Genomic DNA, 18,190 nt, shown 5'->3' with positions numbered 1-18,190 from the left:
TGAAACAGCAGAATGAGATAAAAGGATAGAGTTTAGGTGTAAGCAGCCAAACTGAGCATCAAAATTTAAAAGCGCAAGCGTCACAAAATGGAATTATTGACAGAGAGAAAGGTTTAGATTATCACAGTGAATTCAGGTGAAAAGACAAGAAAATTAATAAAATTACAAAGAACAAATCTAATCCTACATAAGGATATTTGGTTTCCCTAATGTAGGCAGTCCAAAAATAGAATAGAAGATGTATTCAAAGACATGAGAAAATGTTCCTGAAATAAAAAATAAAAAAAAAAAGATCACACCATATTCAATACATTTTTAAAACAAAATGCTCTATACCAAGACTATTCTACTTAAACTCTTTGACTTTGAGGATGAACTTCAAGGTATCCCAGCTAACAACCAAGTCATCTACAAGGTAAGCAACAGGAAGACACTGACTTTTCTGTTTTCTGTTTTCTTTTTTTCCAGTGTTGTAATAACAGAACATAGAACAATGCCTGGCAATCAATAAAATATTTTTTGAACTAATTAAAATGAATGAAGAAAAAAAAAAAAAAACACTGACATCAGACTCCTCCACAGCATTCAATACCAGGAAGCAATTAAGCAATGTTTATGTTGTTTTAGGTGAAAAAAAAGTGACCCAATTACAGTATACCATCCAAGGTATGGTTTAGGTATAAAGGCATTATGCAGGCAGACATTCTCAATATATAAGAACTCAGAAAATATAGCACCCATGTGATCTTCTTAAAAAAACTACAATAAATTCAGCCAAGTAAGAGATGAATCAAAATAAATAATTTGGGAATAGCAAAACACATTGTAAAAGGACAGGAAATGAGGCTTGGATCTATTTAAATATTGAATTAAAATTAATCAACTATAGCAATTGTAATTACAGAAAAGAAGGTGAACAGTGTAAATCTGGATAAAATAAAAATTATAAAATAACTAAAACTGGGAAATAGACAAAAAGATAGAAAGATATGAGAAAATATTAAATACTCTCATCTTTTATAGTAGGATATCAATTGTTATTTCCAAAATTAAAATATGTGGTTTTAAAAAATGACTGCACTCTTTTGTGATATATATCTCTATAGAGATAGAGATATACAAGTATGTATAGTTATTTCTTAGAATGCCTTTAGAATAAATTTTGTGAAGGTATGTTTAATTTCAGCAATTCCCCTATTTTCACTTTAGTGTCTTTTTCCTCTGTTGGAGTCAAGTACTATTATATTTTTATTTTCTAAGTAATCAAATGCTTGTAACTACTTATGGTTATCTACTTGCTATGTACCCATCTATCTGTAGTGGCATAGTATATAAACCTGTTTTGATATTCACCTAAGAAATTTACGATGATTTAAAAATTCTTTTTTTTTTTTTTTTTTTTTTTGAGACGGAGTCTTGCTCTGTCGACCAGGCTGGAGTGCAGTGGCTGGATCTCAGCTCACTGCAAGCTCCGCCTCCCGGGTTCACGCCATTCTCCTGCCTCAGCCTCCCAAGTAGCTTGGGACTACAGGCGCCCGCCACCTCGCCCGGCTAGTTTTTTTGTATTTTTTAGTAGAGACGGGGTTTCACCGTGTTAGCCAGGATGGTCTCGATCTCCTGACCTCGTGATCCGCCCGTCTCGGCCTCCCAAAGTGCTGGGATTACAGGCTTGAGCCACCGCGCCCGGCCGATTTAAAAATTCTTGTCTTTGTACTTCTATGTGTTGTTTGGATTATTTTTAATGGTCCTGTATCATTTTTACAAAATTGAATAATTTTCCTTAGAAAAATATGCCAAGGTCACAAGATTTAATTCTGAGTGATGGTAATATGCATATTGTTATTCTATTTTTTGTGTGTTTTTTGTTTGGTTGGTTTTTTGGTAGGTTTTTTTTTTTTTCTTTTTTTGAGACAAGTTCTCACTCTGTCACCCAGGCTGGAGTGCAGTGGGGTGATCACAGCTCACTATAGCTGCAACCTCCCAGGCACAAGTGATATTCCCGCCTCAACCTCCTGAGTAGCTGGGACTAAAGGTGCGTGCCATTGTGCCAGGCTAATTTTTAAATTTTTTGTAGAGACAGGTCTTCTATGTTTCCCAGGCTGGTCTCAAACTCCTAGGGTTCAAGAGATCCTCCCACCTAGGCCTCCCAAAGTGCTGGGATTATAGGTATGAGCCACTGTGCCTGGCTATTATTCTATTTTTTTGTATTTATCTGTGTGTCAAAAATTCCTCATCATATCTCATTTAAAAGTTTTAAGACTATAATTTCTCAACTGAGTACACATTTAGTAGCATTCCATAAAATTAGATATAAGATTTTGATTCAAAAGTTATTAAGGAGAGTTTTTAAAATATTTTCAAATGATTGGACTTAATTTTTAAGTTTATTGTTTTCCAACTGTATTACATCATAATAAAATAATATGACATGTCATATTTCTACCTTTTGGAATTTATAAGGCATTCTTGGTGGCCTATTTTCGATGGATTTTGACCAAAATTTTAAGAAAACTGGAAGAGGGTCACTGTAAGGATTAAAGTTCAATATATACTTATATAATGAGTTACTGATATTAATAGGTTCTTTATATTCTTATTTGTTTCTTACCTCTTCAATTTATCAAAGACTTGTTAAAAGTTTTACTACCTCACACCATAGACGAAAATTAACTCAAAGTGGATCAAAGACTTAAATAGACATAAACGTAAAAGGTAAAACTATACAACTCTCAGAAGAAAACATAGGAATATATGACTTTGAATTAGGCAATGGTTTTTTGATATGACATCAAAAACAAAATCAACAAAAGAAAAAATAGACAAATTGGGCTTCATAAAAATTTAAAACTTTTGTGCTTCAGATAACACCATCAAGAAAGTTAAAAAGGAACCCACAGAATGGGAGAAAATATTTATAAATCATATATTTGACAAAGGATTGAATATATAAAGAACACTTATGATCCAACAATAAAAAGACAACCCAATTTTAAAATGGGATCTGAATAAACATTTTTTTCCAAAGCAGATACAGAAATGACCAATAAGTTGGGAATTCGAGACCAGCCTGGCCACCGTGGTAAAATCCTGTCTCTACTAAAAACACAAAAATTAGCTGGGCGTGGTGGCAGGTGCCTATAATCCCAGCTACTCAAAAAGCTGAGGCAGGAGAATTGCTTGAACCTGCGAGGCGGAGGTTGCCGTGAGCCGATTGCACAACTGCACTCCAGCCTGGGCAACAGAGTGAGACTCTGTCACAAAAAAAAAAAAAAAAAAGAGAGAGAAAGAAAAGAAATGACCAATAAGAACACAAAAAGGTGCTCAGCATCATTTTTAGCTCTCAGTGAAATGCATTTCAAAAGCACAGTGTGCCACCACTTCATGCCCACAAAGATGGCTATAATAAAAATCAAAACAAACCTAAACAGAGAGTAAGTTTTGGCAAAGATGTGAAACAATTGCAACCCTTGTAAACTGCTGGTGGGAATGTAAAATGTGCAACCACTGTAGAAAACAGTCTGGCAGTTCCTCAAAAGGTTAAACATAAAGTTTATCACATGACCCAGCAATTCCACTCCCAAGAGAACAGAAAACACATATTCATATAAAAACTTAGGCACAAATGTTCACAGTAGTAGTATTTACATTAGCCAAAAAGTGAAAACAACCCAAATGTCCACCAACTGATGAGTGGATAAACAAAAGGTGATATGCTCATAAAAAGGAATATTATTTGGCAATAAAAAGAAGTACTGATACATGCTACAACATGGAGTAACCTTGAAAACATTATGACAAGTACAAGAAGCCAAAAACAAAAGACCACATGTTGTATATTCCATATATATGAAATGTCCAGAATAGACAAGGCTATGCAGACAGAAAGTAGATTTGTGGCTGCCTAGGGCTGGAGGTTTGGAAGGAAATGGGGAGTGACTGCTAATGGGTACAGAGTTTCTTTTGGGGGTGAAAATGTTCTAAAATTGATTGTTTTAATGGCTGTACTCCTCTGCAAATATACTAAAGCCCATTCACCTGTACACTTTAAATGGGTATAAGGTAGGTATAGCAGGTTGGATAATGGCTCTCAAAGAAGTAAGGTCCTATTCCTGGATCTGTAAATGCTACCTTATACAGGAAAAGAGTCTTTGCAGATGTGATTAAGGATTTTGAGATGGGGAGATTATCCTAAATTATCTAGGTAGACCCTAAAATGCAATCACATATATCCTTTTAAGAGGGTGATTTCTCAGACAGGAGAAGAAAAGGCAATGTGACCACAAAGACAGAGACTGGTGATGCAGCCACAAGTAAAGGAATGCCAACAGCCACCAGAAGCTGCAAGAGCCAAGGAACAAATTCTTCCACAGATCCTCCTGAGAGCAGTGCAGCAATGTCAACACCTTCATTTTGGCCTGATACTGATCTTGGACTTCTGGCCTCCAGAGCTGTGAGAAAATAAATGTCTGATGTTTTCAGCAACCAAGTTTGTGGTAATTTGCTACAGCAGCCATAGGAAATAAATGCACTTTGTAAATTATATCTGAATAGAGCTGCTACCAAAAAAAGTTTAAAAATCTACACAATTATTGTGCATTTTTTGTTCACCTTTTATTTCTAATATATTTTTGTATATTCTATTACAATGTGCTATAAACTCATAAAGCTTAAGAGAGTCCTATTAACTTCATTAATTTTACATTTTAAAATAAAAAAAAATTTTTTTTTTGAGATGGATTCTTGCTCTGTCATCCAGGCTGGAGTGCAGTGGCATGATCTTGGCTTGCTGCAACCTCTGCCTCCTGGGTTCAAGCGATTCTCCTGCCTCAGCCTCCCGAGTAGCTGGGATTACAGGCACATGCCACTATGCCCAGCTAATCTTTGTATTTTTGGTAGAGACAGGGTTCACCATGTTGGCCGGACTGGTCTCAAACTCTTAACCTCAAGAGGTCTACCTGCCTTGGCCTCCCAAATTGCTGGGATTACAGGCATGAACCACCGCACCTGGCCTTAAAATACAAAATTTTCACATTTACAAATATAAAAAATAGTCGATCTCATTAAACGATTTTTAACCTTGAAATCTGCTGTTTTGTTTGTTTACTTGTTTATTTCATGTGTCTGCTATTCCTTTAACAATTTTCTTATTTTCATCTTTTTTTGTCCTTTTGTATTAGATGTTTAGCTTATAAAATGCATACAGTACAGCTTTTAGTTTTTTGATTAGCAAAACCCATCAATCATTAGATGGGCTGTTGACTTAGATTTTGGGGATTGGGGAAGAGAGGAAAACATACTATTTTTATCAAATGACGCAGGTTTTTGGTTTTTTTGTTTTGAGACAGGGTCTCACTCTGTTGCCCAGAGTGCAGTGGTACAATCATGGTTCACTGCAGCCTGACTTCCCAGGCTCAAGCGATCCTCCTAGGCCTCAGCCTCCTGAGTAGCTGGGACTACAGGTGTGAGCCACCATGCCTGGCTAAGTTTTTAATTTTTTGTACAGACAGGGTCCCACTATGTTGCCCAGGCGGGTCTTGAACTCCTAGGCTCAAGCGATCCTCATGCTTTGGCCTTCCAAAATGGTGGGATTACAGGTGTGAGTCACCACTCTGGGCTAAATGATGCACCTTGATTTCAGAGATGCAGAAGGAAAACCATTCATCTTGGAATTATGGAAATATGATTGTTTGGACTTTCTGTTTAGAAGTCTCCAACCATGCAGAAGGATAGGAAAAGTTACATTTTAACCTGACAGGGTCAGAGAAGACCTCTGTCTCTATAAATTGGGAAGAAAAAGGGGCTCATTTTTACAATATTCTCTTAATAACAGTTTGCATAATTTTAAAAAATTTATTCCAATGATGTTACTTGGGCAGTTTATGAGTAAAATAAGACTCTGGAATAAATTTATTCCCAATTAAACAAGAATAAGAAGTCATATCAGGATTTATCTTTTCATTTCAGTCTGGTAGATTAAATTGCCTTTCCCAATAAATACAAAAAGATAATGGAGGGTTGACAGCTTCATCAACAGCAGACAAAGTAAGAAGAAACCACATGGAACTAGGGTTTTCTTACCACTTCTAATTTATCCACTGCTTGTCTACCCATTTCTTCCCCTAATAAATCGTGGGATGACTGAAAAAATTTTATCTAATATATTGTGTATGCTATTTGCAGCTGAGTTTGCTAAAAGCAAAAACAACAACAAAAAGACTGTTTTCCATCCTTCTGGTTTTGATTTATCTTATATCAACAGGACAATAGGTAGTGTATTAAAATATACACATTCTTGAAAAAATTCATGCTATACTCTTCTATCTGTAAAAATCGAATTTACATGGGCGCTAAAAAATCTCTCATTCAGTCGGGCGCAGTGGCTGACATCTATAATACCAGCACTTTGGGAGGCAGAGGCGGAAGGATCACTTGAATCCAGGAGTTTGAGACCAGCCTGGGCAACATAGGGAGATTAATGTCTACAAAAATAGGCCGGGCGCGGTGGCTCAAGCTTGTAATCCTAGCACTTTGGGAGGCCGAGACGGGCGGATCACAAGGTCAGGAGATCGAGACCACCCTGGCTAATACGGTGAAACCCCGTCTCTACTAAAGAATACAAAAAACTAGCCGGGCGACGAGGCGGGCGCCTGTAGTCCCAGCTACTTGGGAGGCGGAGGCAGGAGAATGGCGTAAACCTGGGAGGCGGAGCTTGCAGTGAGCTGAGATCTGGCCACCGCACTCCAGCCTGGGCGACAGAGCCAGACTCCGTCTCAAAAGAAAAAAAAAAAAAAGTGCCCACAGAGTTAGTATCCGGTGAGGGTTATTGAATAAAAATTATAGAAGGCAGTTGTTTTGGACTAAGCTCCTGAACCAGGCCCAACAGACCAGACGAAAAATCAGGCTGAGGTTCCACAACACTAAACTAAAACTAAATTGTTATCTAACGTTTGGAGAAATCAGAAACTTTCGCCTCCACTGAGCAATAACAAGGCACGTTGCCCCTGCCTCTGAAATTGCAACGGAGATTGAATGGGGAACTTGGATCTTTATGCCCACCTGGCAGTAGAGAGGTGGCCCTCCCCTTCTTCCACCAGCATGGTATCAGAGGAAGCTTTTTAAAAGAAGATGGAAGTAAGATCCCAAGTCTCATAGTGATACATGCAGGATGAGCTAAGGAAACCTTGCACAGGGTCTTGCCTGGGCATGCCTGCAACAGATTGGGGGCCCACACGTGCATCAGGAAAATGGGGCAGAGCCACCAAGAATTCAGGCCTTATGCAAGGGGAGAAGCCAGGCCTCTTCGGCTCCTGTGTGGTGACCTGGTATTCAGTCTGTGAGGTGAGAACCTGTTGGATGGACCCTCTTTTTCTTTATGGAGAGCTTTCTTTTCGCCTAATAAATCCATCTTCACCCTTCAATGTGTCTGCGTGCCTCATTTCCCTAGTTGTGAGACAAGAACCTAGATTTTAGCTGAACTAAGGAGCAAAAAGTCCTGCATCAATAGCATTATAACCAAAATGTCCAAGACAAAATAGAAGATCACATATTGTATGAAGAATTAGGAAAATCTCAACTTGAATGAGAAAATTTAATCAGTAGATGCCAACACTGAGATGACGCAGCTGTTGGAATTATCTGAGAAGGATTTTAAAGCAGCCACTATAAAAATAATTCAACAAGCAATTATGAACATGCTTAAAATAAATTAAAAACTTAAAAGTCTCAGCAAAGAAATAAAAGACATTAAGAAAAAATGGAAATTTTGAAAAATACAACTCAGGAGGCTGAGGTGGGAGAATCACATCTCTTTTTTTTTTTTTCTTTTTCTTCCCTCCCCAAAACCACATTTCTTAAAAAAACAACAACAAGGCTGGGCACAGTGTCTCACGCCTGTAATCCCAGCACTTTGGGAGGCTGAAGTGAGAGGATCTCTTGAGCTCAGGAGTTTGAGACTAGCCTGGGCAACATAGGGAGACCCTGTTTCTACAGAAATAAAATTTAGCCCGATATGGTGGTGCATGACTGTGGTCCCAGCTACTTGGGATGCTAAAGTGGGAGGATGGCTTGGGCCTGGGAGGTTGAAGCTGCAGTGAGCCATGATCATGCCACTGCACTCCAGCCTGGGTAACAGAGCAAGACCCTGTCTCAAAAAGAACAACAACAACAACAAAAAAAAAAAACTACTGAAATAAAAAGCTCAAGATACGGGCTTAGCATCAGCGTGAAGACAGAGGATGGAATCAATGGACTTGAACACAGAACAGTAGAATTTGCCCAGTCTGAACAACAGAGGAAAAAACAAACAAAAAAAAAAAAAGAGGAAAAAAGAAATAACAGAATCTCAGAGTCTCAGCAACATGTGGGATTATAATAAAAGATCTAACATTCATGTCTTCAGAGTTCAGAACACTAAATACAAGCCACAAGAGAAAAACAATACTTTACCTACTGAGGAAAATTAATTTGAATGAAGTGGATTTTTCATCATCAACTATGGAGATCAGAAGGAAATGATAGAACATTTTCAAGGGCTAAAATAAAAGAACTTTCAATCAAGAATTCTATATCCAGTGAAATTATCATTCAGGAATAAAGGAAAAATAAAGACATTCTCAGACAATGTAAAACTAATAGAATTTGTCTCATCTGTAGATCTGCTCTAAAAGAATGGCTAGAGGAAATTCTCTAAATAGAATGCATAAAAGAAGGAATCTTGAAACATGGGGAAGGAAGAACAATGAAAAAAGCAAAAAACACAGGTAAATACAACAGACTTTTCATCTTGAGTTTTCTAAATGATGTTTAACAGTTGAAGCAAAGTGTAACAGTGCCTGACGTGATGTATATATGGGAAATATTTAAGACAATGATGTTGTAAGTGGCAAAGTGGAAAATGAATTAAAGGAAGGTAGGGTTTCTACATTTCCCTGAACTGCCAAAATGTCATTACCAGTAGACCCCAGTAGACCTTTGTGGTACTGAAATAGTTTTGTATCTTAATTTTGGTGGTGGTAACAGAAATCTACATGTGCTAAAGTAACATAACACTATACACACACATTATATCAATGTTAATTTCCTGGATTTGATATTATACTAAAATCATGGAAAATATAACCTTTGGGGAAACTGGATGAAGGGTGTATGGGACCTCTCTGTACTATCTTTGAAACTTATTGTAAATCTATAATTATTTCAAAATAAAAAAATTGTTTAACATATTTTAAAGAATATTTATTGACATAGAGAAATGATCAAGAGATGATATTAAGTGAAAAAAGTAGGATATACAATATATTAGGCATAATCAAAAATCTATATGGAAAACCCACAAAATTAAAACTGAAACCTTACATGTCTCACTATGAATATAACAGACACTGTAAAGCACAAGGGTCAAGACCACGATGAGCTTTGAAGTCAGGCTGACCTGGGTCTAGTCCAGCTCTGTCACTTACATGCTGTGTGATTTCAAGGAAAGTGTTCAATCTTTTTAGGTCTCATTTGCAAAATGAAGATAATAATAACTCAGTTGTGACGATTTCACAAGAAAGTGCATGTAATAACCTCAGTACACAATATGACACATAAAAAGGGGTAAAAAGTGTTAGCTATTACTATTATACAAAAAAATATAGTGTTCAGTGGCTTTTATTGGTGGTAAATTGTGGATTTAAAATTTTTTACTTCTTTACACTTTTATGTCTTTAAATTTCTATAATGAACCTATATTACCTTTTATGGAGATATAATTCACATATCATAATATATTTTATAACTGTTTTTAGACATGAGGGTCTCACTGTGTTGCCCAAGTTGGTCCCAAACTCCTGGTCATAAGCAATCCTCTTGCCTCAGCCTCCCTAGTCATTGGCATAAGCCACCGCATCCGGCCTACTTTTATAATGAAAAAAATAGGAAAATATTCTAACTTGCCCACTTTTAGGGAAACGAATATAAGACAAATAGGCACGTCCCTTGCAAATAGGCAGTCCCTTGCAAAGAAATGTAAGTTACATTTATTACTGTATTAAAGAGATAAAGCTTTGACTTTTCATGAACCATTTTAATACCATCATTTGTTCCTCTGTGTATTTTTCTTCCAGTAGCTTGTCTCATTTGTATCTGTGGAATTTTAATTCATGGAGGTGAATGAATGATGACACGAAGAGGCTAATGCCACTGAAAGAAGATTTTTATTACTTAAGACTTCCAAGTGAAGGAAGCATGCCACACCATGCAGGGCCACAGGGGAAGCACCAGGTTTGGGTCAAGAGGCAGAACACAAAGGAGCAAAGGGACAGCCTAAGCCAGAATGCTTACTGGAGTTTCCAGAAATGCAAGCCACAACAGGCTAAACAGTTGAGGATTGGCTGGTTTGAATAATTCTGGCAGACTCTGAGGCACAAGGGCTATCTCTGGTTGTCTGGTACCTGGTCCTGGGTTGACTTAGAGCAGGAGAAATATTAGCTCAGTGTGTGAGAATTAGTAAGGAGGTGGTTCATAGTATGGGTTCTGGATCACAGGGGAGATATAAACAACTCTGGCCATTAGTTTGGCCTTGTGAGTAATGGATGACAAATAGACAAACACAGAATCTAAGAAAACACAGTTAGAACATAACTCAGGTAGAATTTGCCAAATTCTTATCTATACAATAGTCATTTTAAAAAGAATTCCAGAGATACCTCATACAGAACTTTGAAACTGTATATAGTGCATAATCTTCACCTTCAGTCGTGCAAAGGTATATGAAAAGAGAAACAGAAAGTTACCTTGACTCTGGAACTCATCAGAGAAAAACAAGGGGAAATGCAGAAACATGAAAAAATACATAAGTAAGCTGTGGAAGACTTAGGACTCTGGTACCATTAAATTGCTTATTTCACTTATTCCATTACAATAGAATCATACTTTTTCATATGCAATATTATGTAGACTTTGAAACCAAACTGACTGAATACAAATTTCCCCGGTTTTACTAATTGTGAAACAGTGCGCAAGTTATTTAACCTTTCTACATCTTGGTGTCTTCATCTGTAAAAGCGGAGGAAAGGGTTACTGAAAGGGTTAACCAAGTTTATGTATGATGCCTGGCCCATAGGAAAGTTTTTGTAAGTTTTAGATCTCATTATTGTTTGAATAACCAGATTTCACTGAATATAAGATGCTGGTTTTTCTTGATCTTACCAGAAGATGTCAGTGGTAGTATTTTATACACTCACATCATGAGTGATACTGATTGAAAGAAATTGTAAAATGTAACCTAATTTCAGAGGAATTGAAATATTTTAAAGTACATATTTTAGAATGTATAAAATAAGTTTTGTGTGTTCATTTAATACTAATTTAATGATGTGTGACAGCCACCAACGGAAAATCAAAACTGGCAAAATAATTCAATTCAAACGTTAAATAATGTAACTTCTTACTTCTGTAAATTCCATTTTGTTCAATCTTGGTTCTGTTGAGTCAGTAATATCCAATTGTTCGCAGTGTGATCCTGTTTATGGAATGAAGATTATTTGCTAGTTAGTTTGGTTGTAATATATATTTGATATTTATACTATAGTGCTTTAAAAGAACATAAAATTATGTATTAGCTAATGTCTATCCATAACTACAATAAAGTGAATTACATATAGCTGTGTAACATACCAAATACTACAAAATTATTACTTTTCCTGGCTTATCAAGCAAACCAAACATTAAAAAAAGTCTATATTTTTAATACCTAGATTGATATAAAGCAGAAATAAATATGCACATCAATAGTATGAAAGGCTATAAAAACATCTGTGTTGGTTTACACTAGCAGGTCCTAAAACAAAACACTTCTGCAAGCTTTCTTTTTAAAAACTTTATTTTGTCTTTAATGTTTCTTAAATTAAATAACACATAAAAATGTTCTAATACAAATAATACAAAAATATAAGCAACAAAACATGAATATCTTCATTTTTTGCTACCTCCCATCAGCACTCTCACTCCTTTCTGCCCCAGATGTAACCACTGTCAGCAGTTTATCATCCTTCCAGCAACCTTTCTATGCATTTCTGTATGTATATAAATGCATATATATGTACACGTGTACCTTTTGTTTTTCTGTTTATAAATATGATCATTTTGATGTGCAACTTGCTTTTTCATTTACCACTCATAGTAGCTTTTTTTCAAATAGGACCTGGGGCTCAGGGAAAGTTTGTAATGTGTATATAGATTGGGAGTCATCAGCTGCAGCCATAGACTTGAATAAGAAAACCCAGAGAATGTGTATAGTGTGTATAGTGAAAAGAAAGCCTAAAAGGAAACTCTGGAAAACAAAAGTTAAGGTGCAAGCAAAAGAAGAGTCAAGAAACAAAAACACTAAAAGGTGATCAAAAATAGAAGAAAGAAATCAAGAGAATGATATCACAAAAAAACAAGAGAAGAGTGTCATAAATTAGAGTGATCAATAATGAAGAACGTGACAGTTCAAATACAGATTTTTAAACCTTCATTTGATACAACAACTTATGTAATCCTTATTGACCATACTAAGAGAAAAATACATAAATTGTGTGAAAGCTCATGATGAAAGAACTATACACTGGCTTCCTCTCCTACTTCTAATAGTAACTCTTCCTGCCTATCATGGGTTGGCACAAGGGCATAGAAAAGATTTTTCAATCACTCTTGAATTTGGTAAGTGCTAATTATGAGATATCAGTTATTATGGCCATAGGAGGACTATATACATTTTCATATGAGCTTATGCATTAGAAGCTGACATTTCCATCCCAGACCTTCCCCCAAGCTCCAGATGATTATGCAAACCAGACTGGTTTCTAGCAGTAACAATTGCTATTAAGTATACATGTCTGTCTCTGACTGGAGTTTGAGCAACTTACGGGCAGGAAACATGTCTTGTCAGTCCTCTTTGCATTCTCTAACTCATTACAGTATCTGGAACTAAGTGAGGGCTCAATGAATATTGACCAAATGAATAGTAGAGAAAATAAATACTGTAGTATAGGAGGTGAGAGAAGAAACAATCACTGTCAATTGGAATGCTCTGGAATTTCTGTAATTTTATCAGGATCCCAAATTGAGTTCTCTTAACTCACTCCTTCTGTACCCTCATTCGAAAATAAATGAAGTTATTTCAATGATTTTTTGAAACAAGAGTAAAGGATGAGCTGACTGAAGAATTACGTTTTTTGGAAAATGTGAGAACAGGTAGAAGGAGAAAAGGTTGTCAGTAAGGCCCAAATCATGCTTGGAGATCAGTGATCAGGAAGATGGGAAGCATATTTTATTTTTAAAAGTGACAACAGACTTCAGACAATGTATTGTTGTCAATGTAACAAAAGTAGTCAAATAATCAATTGGAAAACAAAATCTATTGGATATAAATTATGTAAATCTCAGGACCCAAACTCTAGTTTCTATGGGACAAGTGAGGGGTTTTTTTTTTTCCACCTAATTTCATATAGGGAAATCTTTCTGAAAACAAAAGCATCAAAATCTGTGAATCTCCATAGGGGTGGTGCTGTCCTCCCTTCCTCCCAGGCAGCATGGTGGAAATTTTTGGGTGAGTTTTTATTGCCACAATGATGAGGAATAGGAGCAGAGGCAGAACTCCTGTAATTTCTGCACAATAAAGACTTTCCGCCTCCTGCAGGACATTCAAGTAGATGAAAAACCTGCTTATAATAATTTTGAACCTAGAACCCAATTCTATTTTACATATGAATGCAGAATATAATTTTGCTGTGGAATTTTTCAAAAATGTAACTTCTATGAAAATTTGAGGGAGAAGTATACTTTGTTTAATTCTGGAACTTTACCTAGAGTTGTTCGCCATTTCAGAAATTGTGTAATAGGGAGTAACATAAATTGTATCTGAATTCTAATACAACACATTTGTGTCAGTCTGCATTTCTGGGAATTCTATGTATATATATTCATTTTGCCCTATTCCAAAATGTCAAATACAAATAAAATGATCAACTGTATATAATTTTACTTTTCTTATATCTAAAGGTACATTATAAGTAGGTAGAAATGTCTGACTATTATGTCTTATAGTGAAGTTATAACAAAGCATTTATATATTGAAATACAGTGCATATAATTTTCTTTCTTTTGTTTTATTTTTTTTAGAAGGAGTCTCGCTCTGTCACCCAGGCTGCAGTGCAGTGGCATGATCTCGGCTCACTGCAACCTCCACCTCCTGGGTTCAAGCGATTCTCCTGCCTCAGCCTCTCGAGTAGCTGAGATTACAGACGTCCGCCACCATACCCAGCTAATTTTTGTATTTTAGTAGAGACAGGCTTTCACTATGTTGGCCAGGCTGGTCTCAAACTCCTGACCTCAAATGATCCACCCACCTCTGCCTCCCACAGTGATGGGATTACAGGCGTGAGCCTCTATGCCCGGCCTCTGAAGAAGTCTTAAGCCTAGTATATATAGTAACAGAACTGGATGAGATTATCCAGGGAAATTTATGTAACATGGAAAGGGAAATCAAGAAACAACATTTGAGAAACAGAGAATGACTGTTTCTCATGGAGGGTTATAGGTAAGGTGTAGGATATAAGAGTGGGTAGAGTCAAGGAAATTCAAACTAAGGAATTTACAGAGGCAATGTTCAACTCTGGTAAATCTTAGCATGAGCCACTGCAACTGGCCAGTGCATACAATTTTCTTATGCCTTTCCTTATATTTCTCCTTTGTATCACAGTATGATATCTTATCTTTCTTTTAAAATTCTGTGTATGTAAGGAATATTTTCTAGGAATGTCATAGGATAATAAAAGAGTATTGCAGAGTACTGGTAATAAAATGGACACCAGACTAAAAGGGTTGAGAATCACAGATTGCATTTCTGCTTCTGTACATTCTCTATCTGCACAGCATGGAAGAGGCTAATTGCACCTGCAAGAGCTTTGAATTACATCTGTCTCACGTTGACTCTTCATCTGAATTCAGTGTCCCCCACCCAAAAAAGAAATAAAAATAAAAATATCAGAGTAATAGGCAGACTTACCTAGCTTGAAATCTGGATTTTGAAAGAATTCATGAAGAACATTCTGAATCTGCAAATCAAAAGAGGAAAAAAAGAAAGAAACCATATGCCACTCCTCAGTTACCACATATTTGTTATTTTAGACTAAAAACCATCTATAGTCTTTCTATTTTAGTATTGGGTGATCTTTCCAACCCAAGGACAGAAATAGTAATAAGTCACATGTACTTTCTACAAGGGGGTCTTCAAAAAGTTCATGGAAAATGTGTATTATGAAAAAAATATGCATGGATTTCAAATTTTTTTTTTGCACCAAAATAAACTTGTTGAAACTCGTTATGTCTGAACAAGATCTAGCTTGAAGAACTAAAAAGGATAAGACATCAGTTTGAAAAGAGCCCCTATCAGAGCAACATGAATTCTGCTAAAATTGAAGCAAAAACATTAAATTTATGGTGAAGCTTGGTGGGAAAAATGGTGAAATCATTGGTGTTTTATGAAGTGTTTATGGGGACCATGCTCTAAAGAAATCAGCAGTTTACAAATGGATAGTTCATTTTAAGAAAGGATGAAATGATGTTGAAGATAAAGCCCATGGCGCAGACTATCCACACCAATTTGCAAGAAAAAAAAATCATCTTGCTCATGACCTTATTGAATAGGACTAAAAGTTAACAGCAGAAGCAATAGCCAACACATAGACATCTCAATTGGCTCTGCTTAAACAATTCTGACTGAAAAATTAAAGTTGAAAGAATTTCCAGTCAGTGGGTGCCAAAACCATTGCACCCAGACTAGATGCAGACAAGAGCAGAGCTTCAAATGGAAATTTTAAACAAGTGGGATGAAGATCCTGAAGCATTTCTTCCAAGAATTGTAACAGGAGATGAAACATGGCTTTACCAGTATGATCCTGAAGACAAAGCACAATCAAAGCAATGGTTGGTTACCAAGAGGTGGAAGAGGTCCTGTCAAAGCAAAAGCAGACTGATCAAGTGCAAAGGTCATGGCAACAGTTTTGGGGATGCTCAAGGCATTTTGCTAATTAACTTTCTGGAAGACCAAAGAAGAATAACATCTGTTTACTATGAGAGTGTTCTGAGAAAGGCTAGCTAAAGCTTGAGCAAAAAAAATGTCTGGGAAAGCTTCACCAGAGAGTCCTTCTCCACCATAACAATGCTCTTGCTCATTCTTCTCATCAAACAAGGGCAAGCTGGGCACAGTGGCACACACCTGTAGTCCCAGCTACTCAGGAGGCTAAGGTAGAAGAACTATGAGTTTGTGCCAACCTGGACAAAATAGCAACACCCATCTCCACTAACAAAACAAGAACAATGTTGTGAGAGTTTCAATGAGAAATCATTAGGCATCCACCTTATAGTCCTGATTTAGCTCCTTCTGATTTTTTATTTTCTAATCTTAAAAAATAATCATTAAAGGACACCTATTTTTCATCAGTTAATAATGCAAAAAAGACTGCATTGAAATGATTAAATCCCGAGGACCCTCAGCTCTTTAGGGATGGACTAAATGGCTGGTATCATCACTTACAAGTGTCTTAAACTTGATGGAGCCTCTTTTTATTTATTTATTTGCCATTTAAAAAGTAATGGCAAAAACCACAATTACTTCTGCACCAAGCTAATATTTGAGACAGGGTTTCATCATGTTGGCCAGGCTGGTCTCGCACTCATGGGCACTAGCGATCCCCCTGCCTCAGCCTCCCAAAGTGCTGGGATTACAGGCCTGAGCCATGGCGCCCAGCCTGATGGAGCTTATGTTGAGATATAAAGTTTATATTTTTAATTATCTTTTAATTCAATTTTTCCACACACTTTTTGAAGTCTCCTCTTAGAATACTGAAGGGTATATAAAGTTATTTTACACATATATTCTCAATGATTCCCAACCTTTTTGTGTGATTAGGACTGGGATGCTGACAGTGACCCCATTTTGCCTCCTCCAGGGGACATTTCTAGCAACTCTCAGACACGGCACGATGGAGCTGAGGCACTTTTCGCAAGCACTTTGGCCATCCAAAGAATCCTCTATACTTTCTCATTCTTCAATTACTAAAAATGAAATTTCCGAGTTCTTCTTGGTCCATTTTTAAAAACATTTTATTTTTTAGAGAAGTTTTAAGTGCACAGCAAAATTGAGCGGAAAGTACAAAGAGCTCACACACATACACTATACACATACACAGCTATGTACTATTATTAATATTCTGCACCAGAGTGGCACATTTATTACAGTCAATAAAGCTACATTGACATGTTATTATCACCCAAAGTCCATAGTTTATAATAGGGGTCTCTCTTGGTATGGGCTTTGACAAAGTATAATCACATGTATCCACCATTTTATACAGAATTATTTCACTCCCCTAAAAATCCCTCCCTCCCCTCACTCCTAGCAACCACTGAATTTTTTACTATCTTTCTGATTGTGTCTTTTCTAGAATTTCAAATAGTTAGGATCATACGGCATGTAGCCTTTTCAGATTAGCTTCTTTTACTTAGTAATACGTATTGATGGTTCCTCCTTGTTTTTTCATGGCTTGATAGATCATTCCTTTTTAGGACTGAATAATATTCCACTGTATAGATGCACCACATTATTATCTATTCCTCCAATAAAGGGTATCTTAGTTGCTTTCTGGTTTTGGATATTATGAGTAAGGCTACTATAAACATCTGTGTGCAGTTTTCTGTGTACATATAAGTTTTCAATTTATTTGGGTAAATACTAAGAAGAGCAATTGCTGGATCATAGGTTAAGAGTATGTTTAGTTTAGTTTATGTGTGGTAAAAAACACATAACATAAAATTTACCAACTTAACCATTCTTAAGTGTATGTATATATGTGTAAACATAGTCACATCATTGTGAAACAAATCTCCAGAAGTTTTTCTCTTTCTTTCTCTCTCTCTTTTCCTTCCTTCCTTCCTTTCTTTCTTTCTTTCTTTCTTTCTTTCTTTCTTTCTTTCTTTCTTTCTTTCTTTCTTTCTTTCTTTTTCTTTCTTTCTTTCTTTCCTTTCTTTCTTTCTTTCTCTTTCTTTTCTTTCTTTCTTTCCTTTCTCTCTCTCTCTTTCACTGTTTCTTTTCTTTCTTTCTTTTCTTTCTTTCTTTCTTTCTTTCTTTCTTTCTTTCTTTCTTTCTTTCTTTCTTTCTTTCTTT

General features: G+C 36.3%; 1 protein-coding gene across 1 annotated transcript in view; it reads right to left on the bottom strand.

The window, feature by feature from the left end:
• Nucleotides 1-18,190, bottom strand: part of EFCAB5 (EF-hand calcium binding domain 5) — a 175,050-nt gene that overhangs the window by 104,605 nt on the left and 52,255 nt on the right. Inside the window, exons 6-7 of the mRNA XM_023183936.1 lie at nucleotides 15,032-15,080; nucleotides 11,433-11,503 (exon numbers count right to left, since the gene is read on the bottom strand). Coding sequence (XP_023039704.1) covers nucleotides 11,433-11,503; nucleotides 15,032-15,080 — 120 coding nt within the window. The remainder of the gene's footprint in view (nucleotides 1-11,432; nucleotides 11,504-15,031; nucleotides 15,081-18,190) is intronic.

The sequence above is a fragment of the Piliocolobus tephrosceles genome, chromosome 16 (genome assembly GCF_002776525.5).
Source record: "Piliocolobus tephrosceles isolate RC106 chromosome 16, ASM277652v3, whole genome shotgun sequence".
Taxonomy (NCBI): Eukaryota; Metazoa; Chordata; class Mammalia; order Primates; family Cercopithecidae; genus Piliocolobus; species Piliocolobus tephrosceles.
Note: the sequence above shows the minus strand (reverse complement) of the source record. Positions and strands in the feature narration are given on the sequence as shown.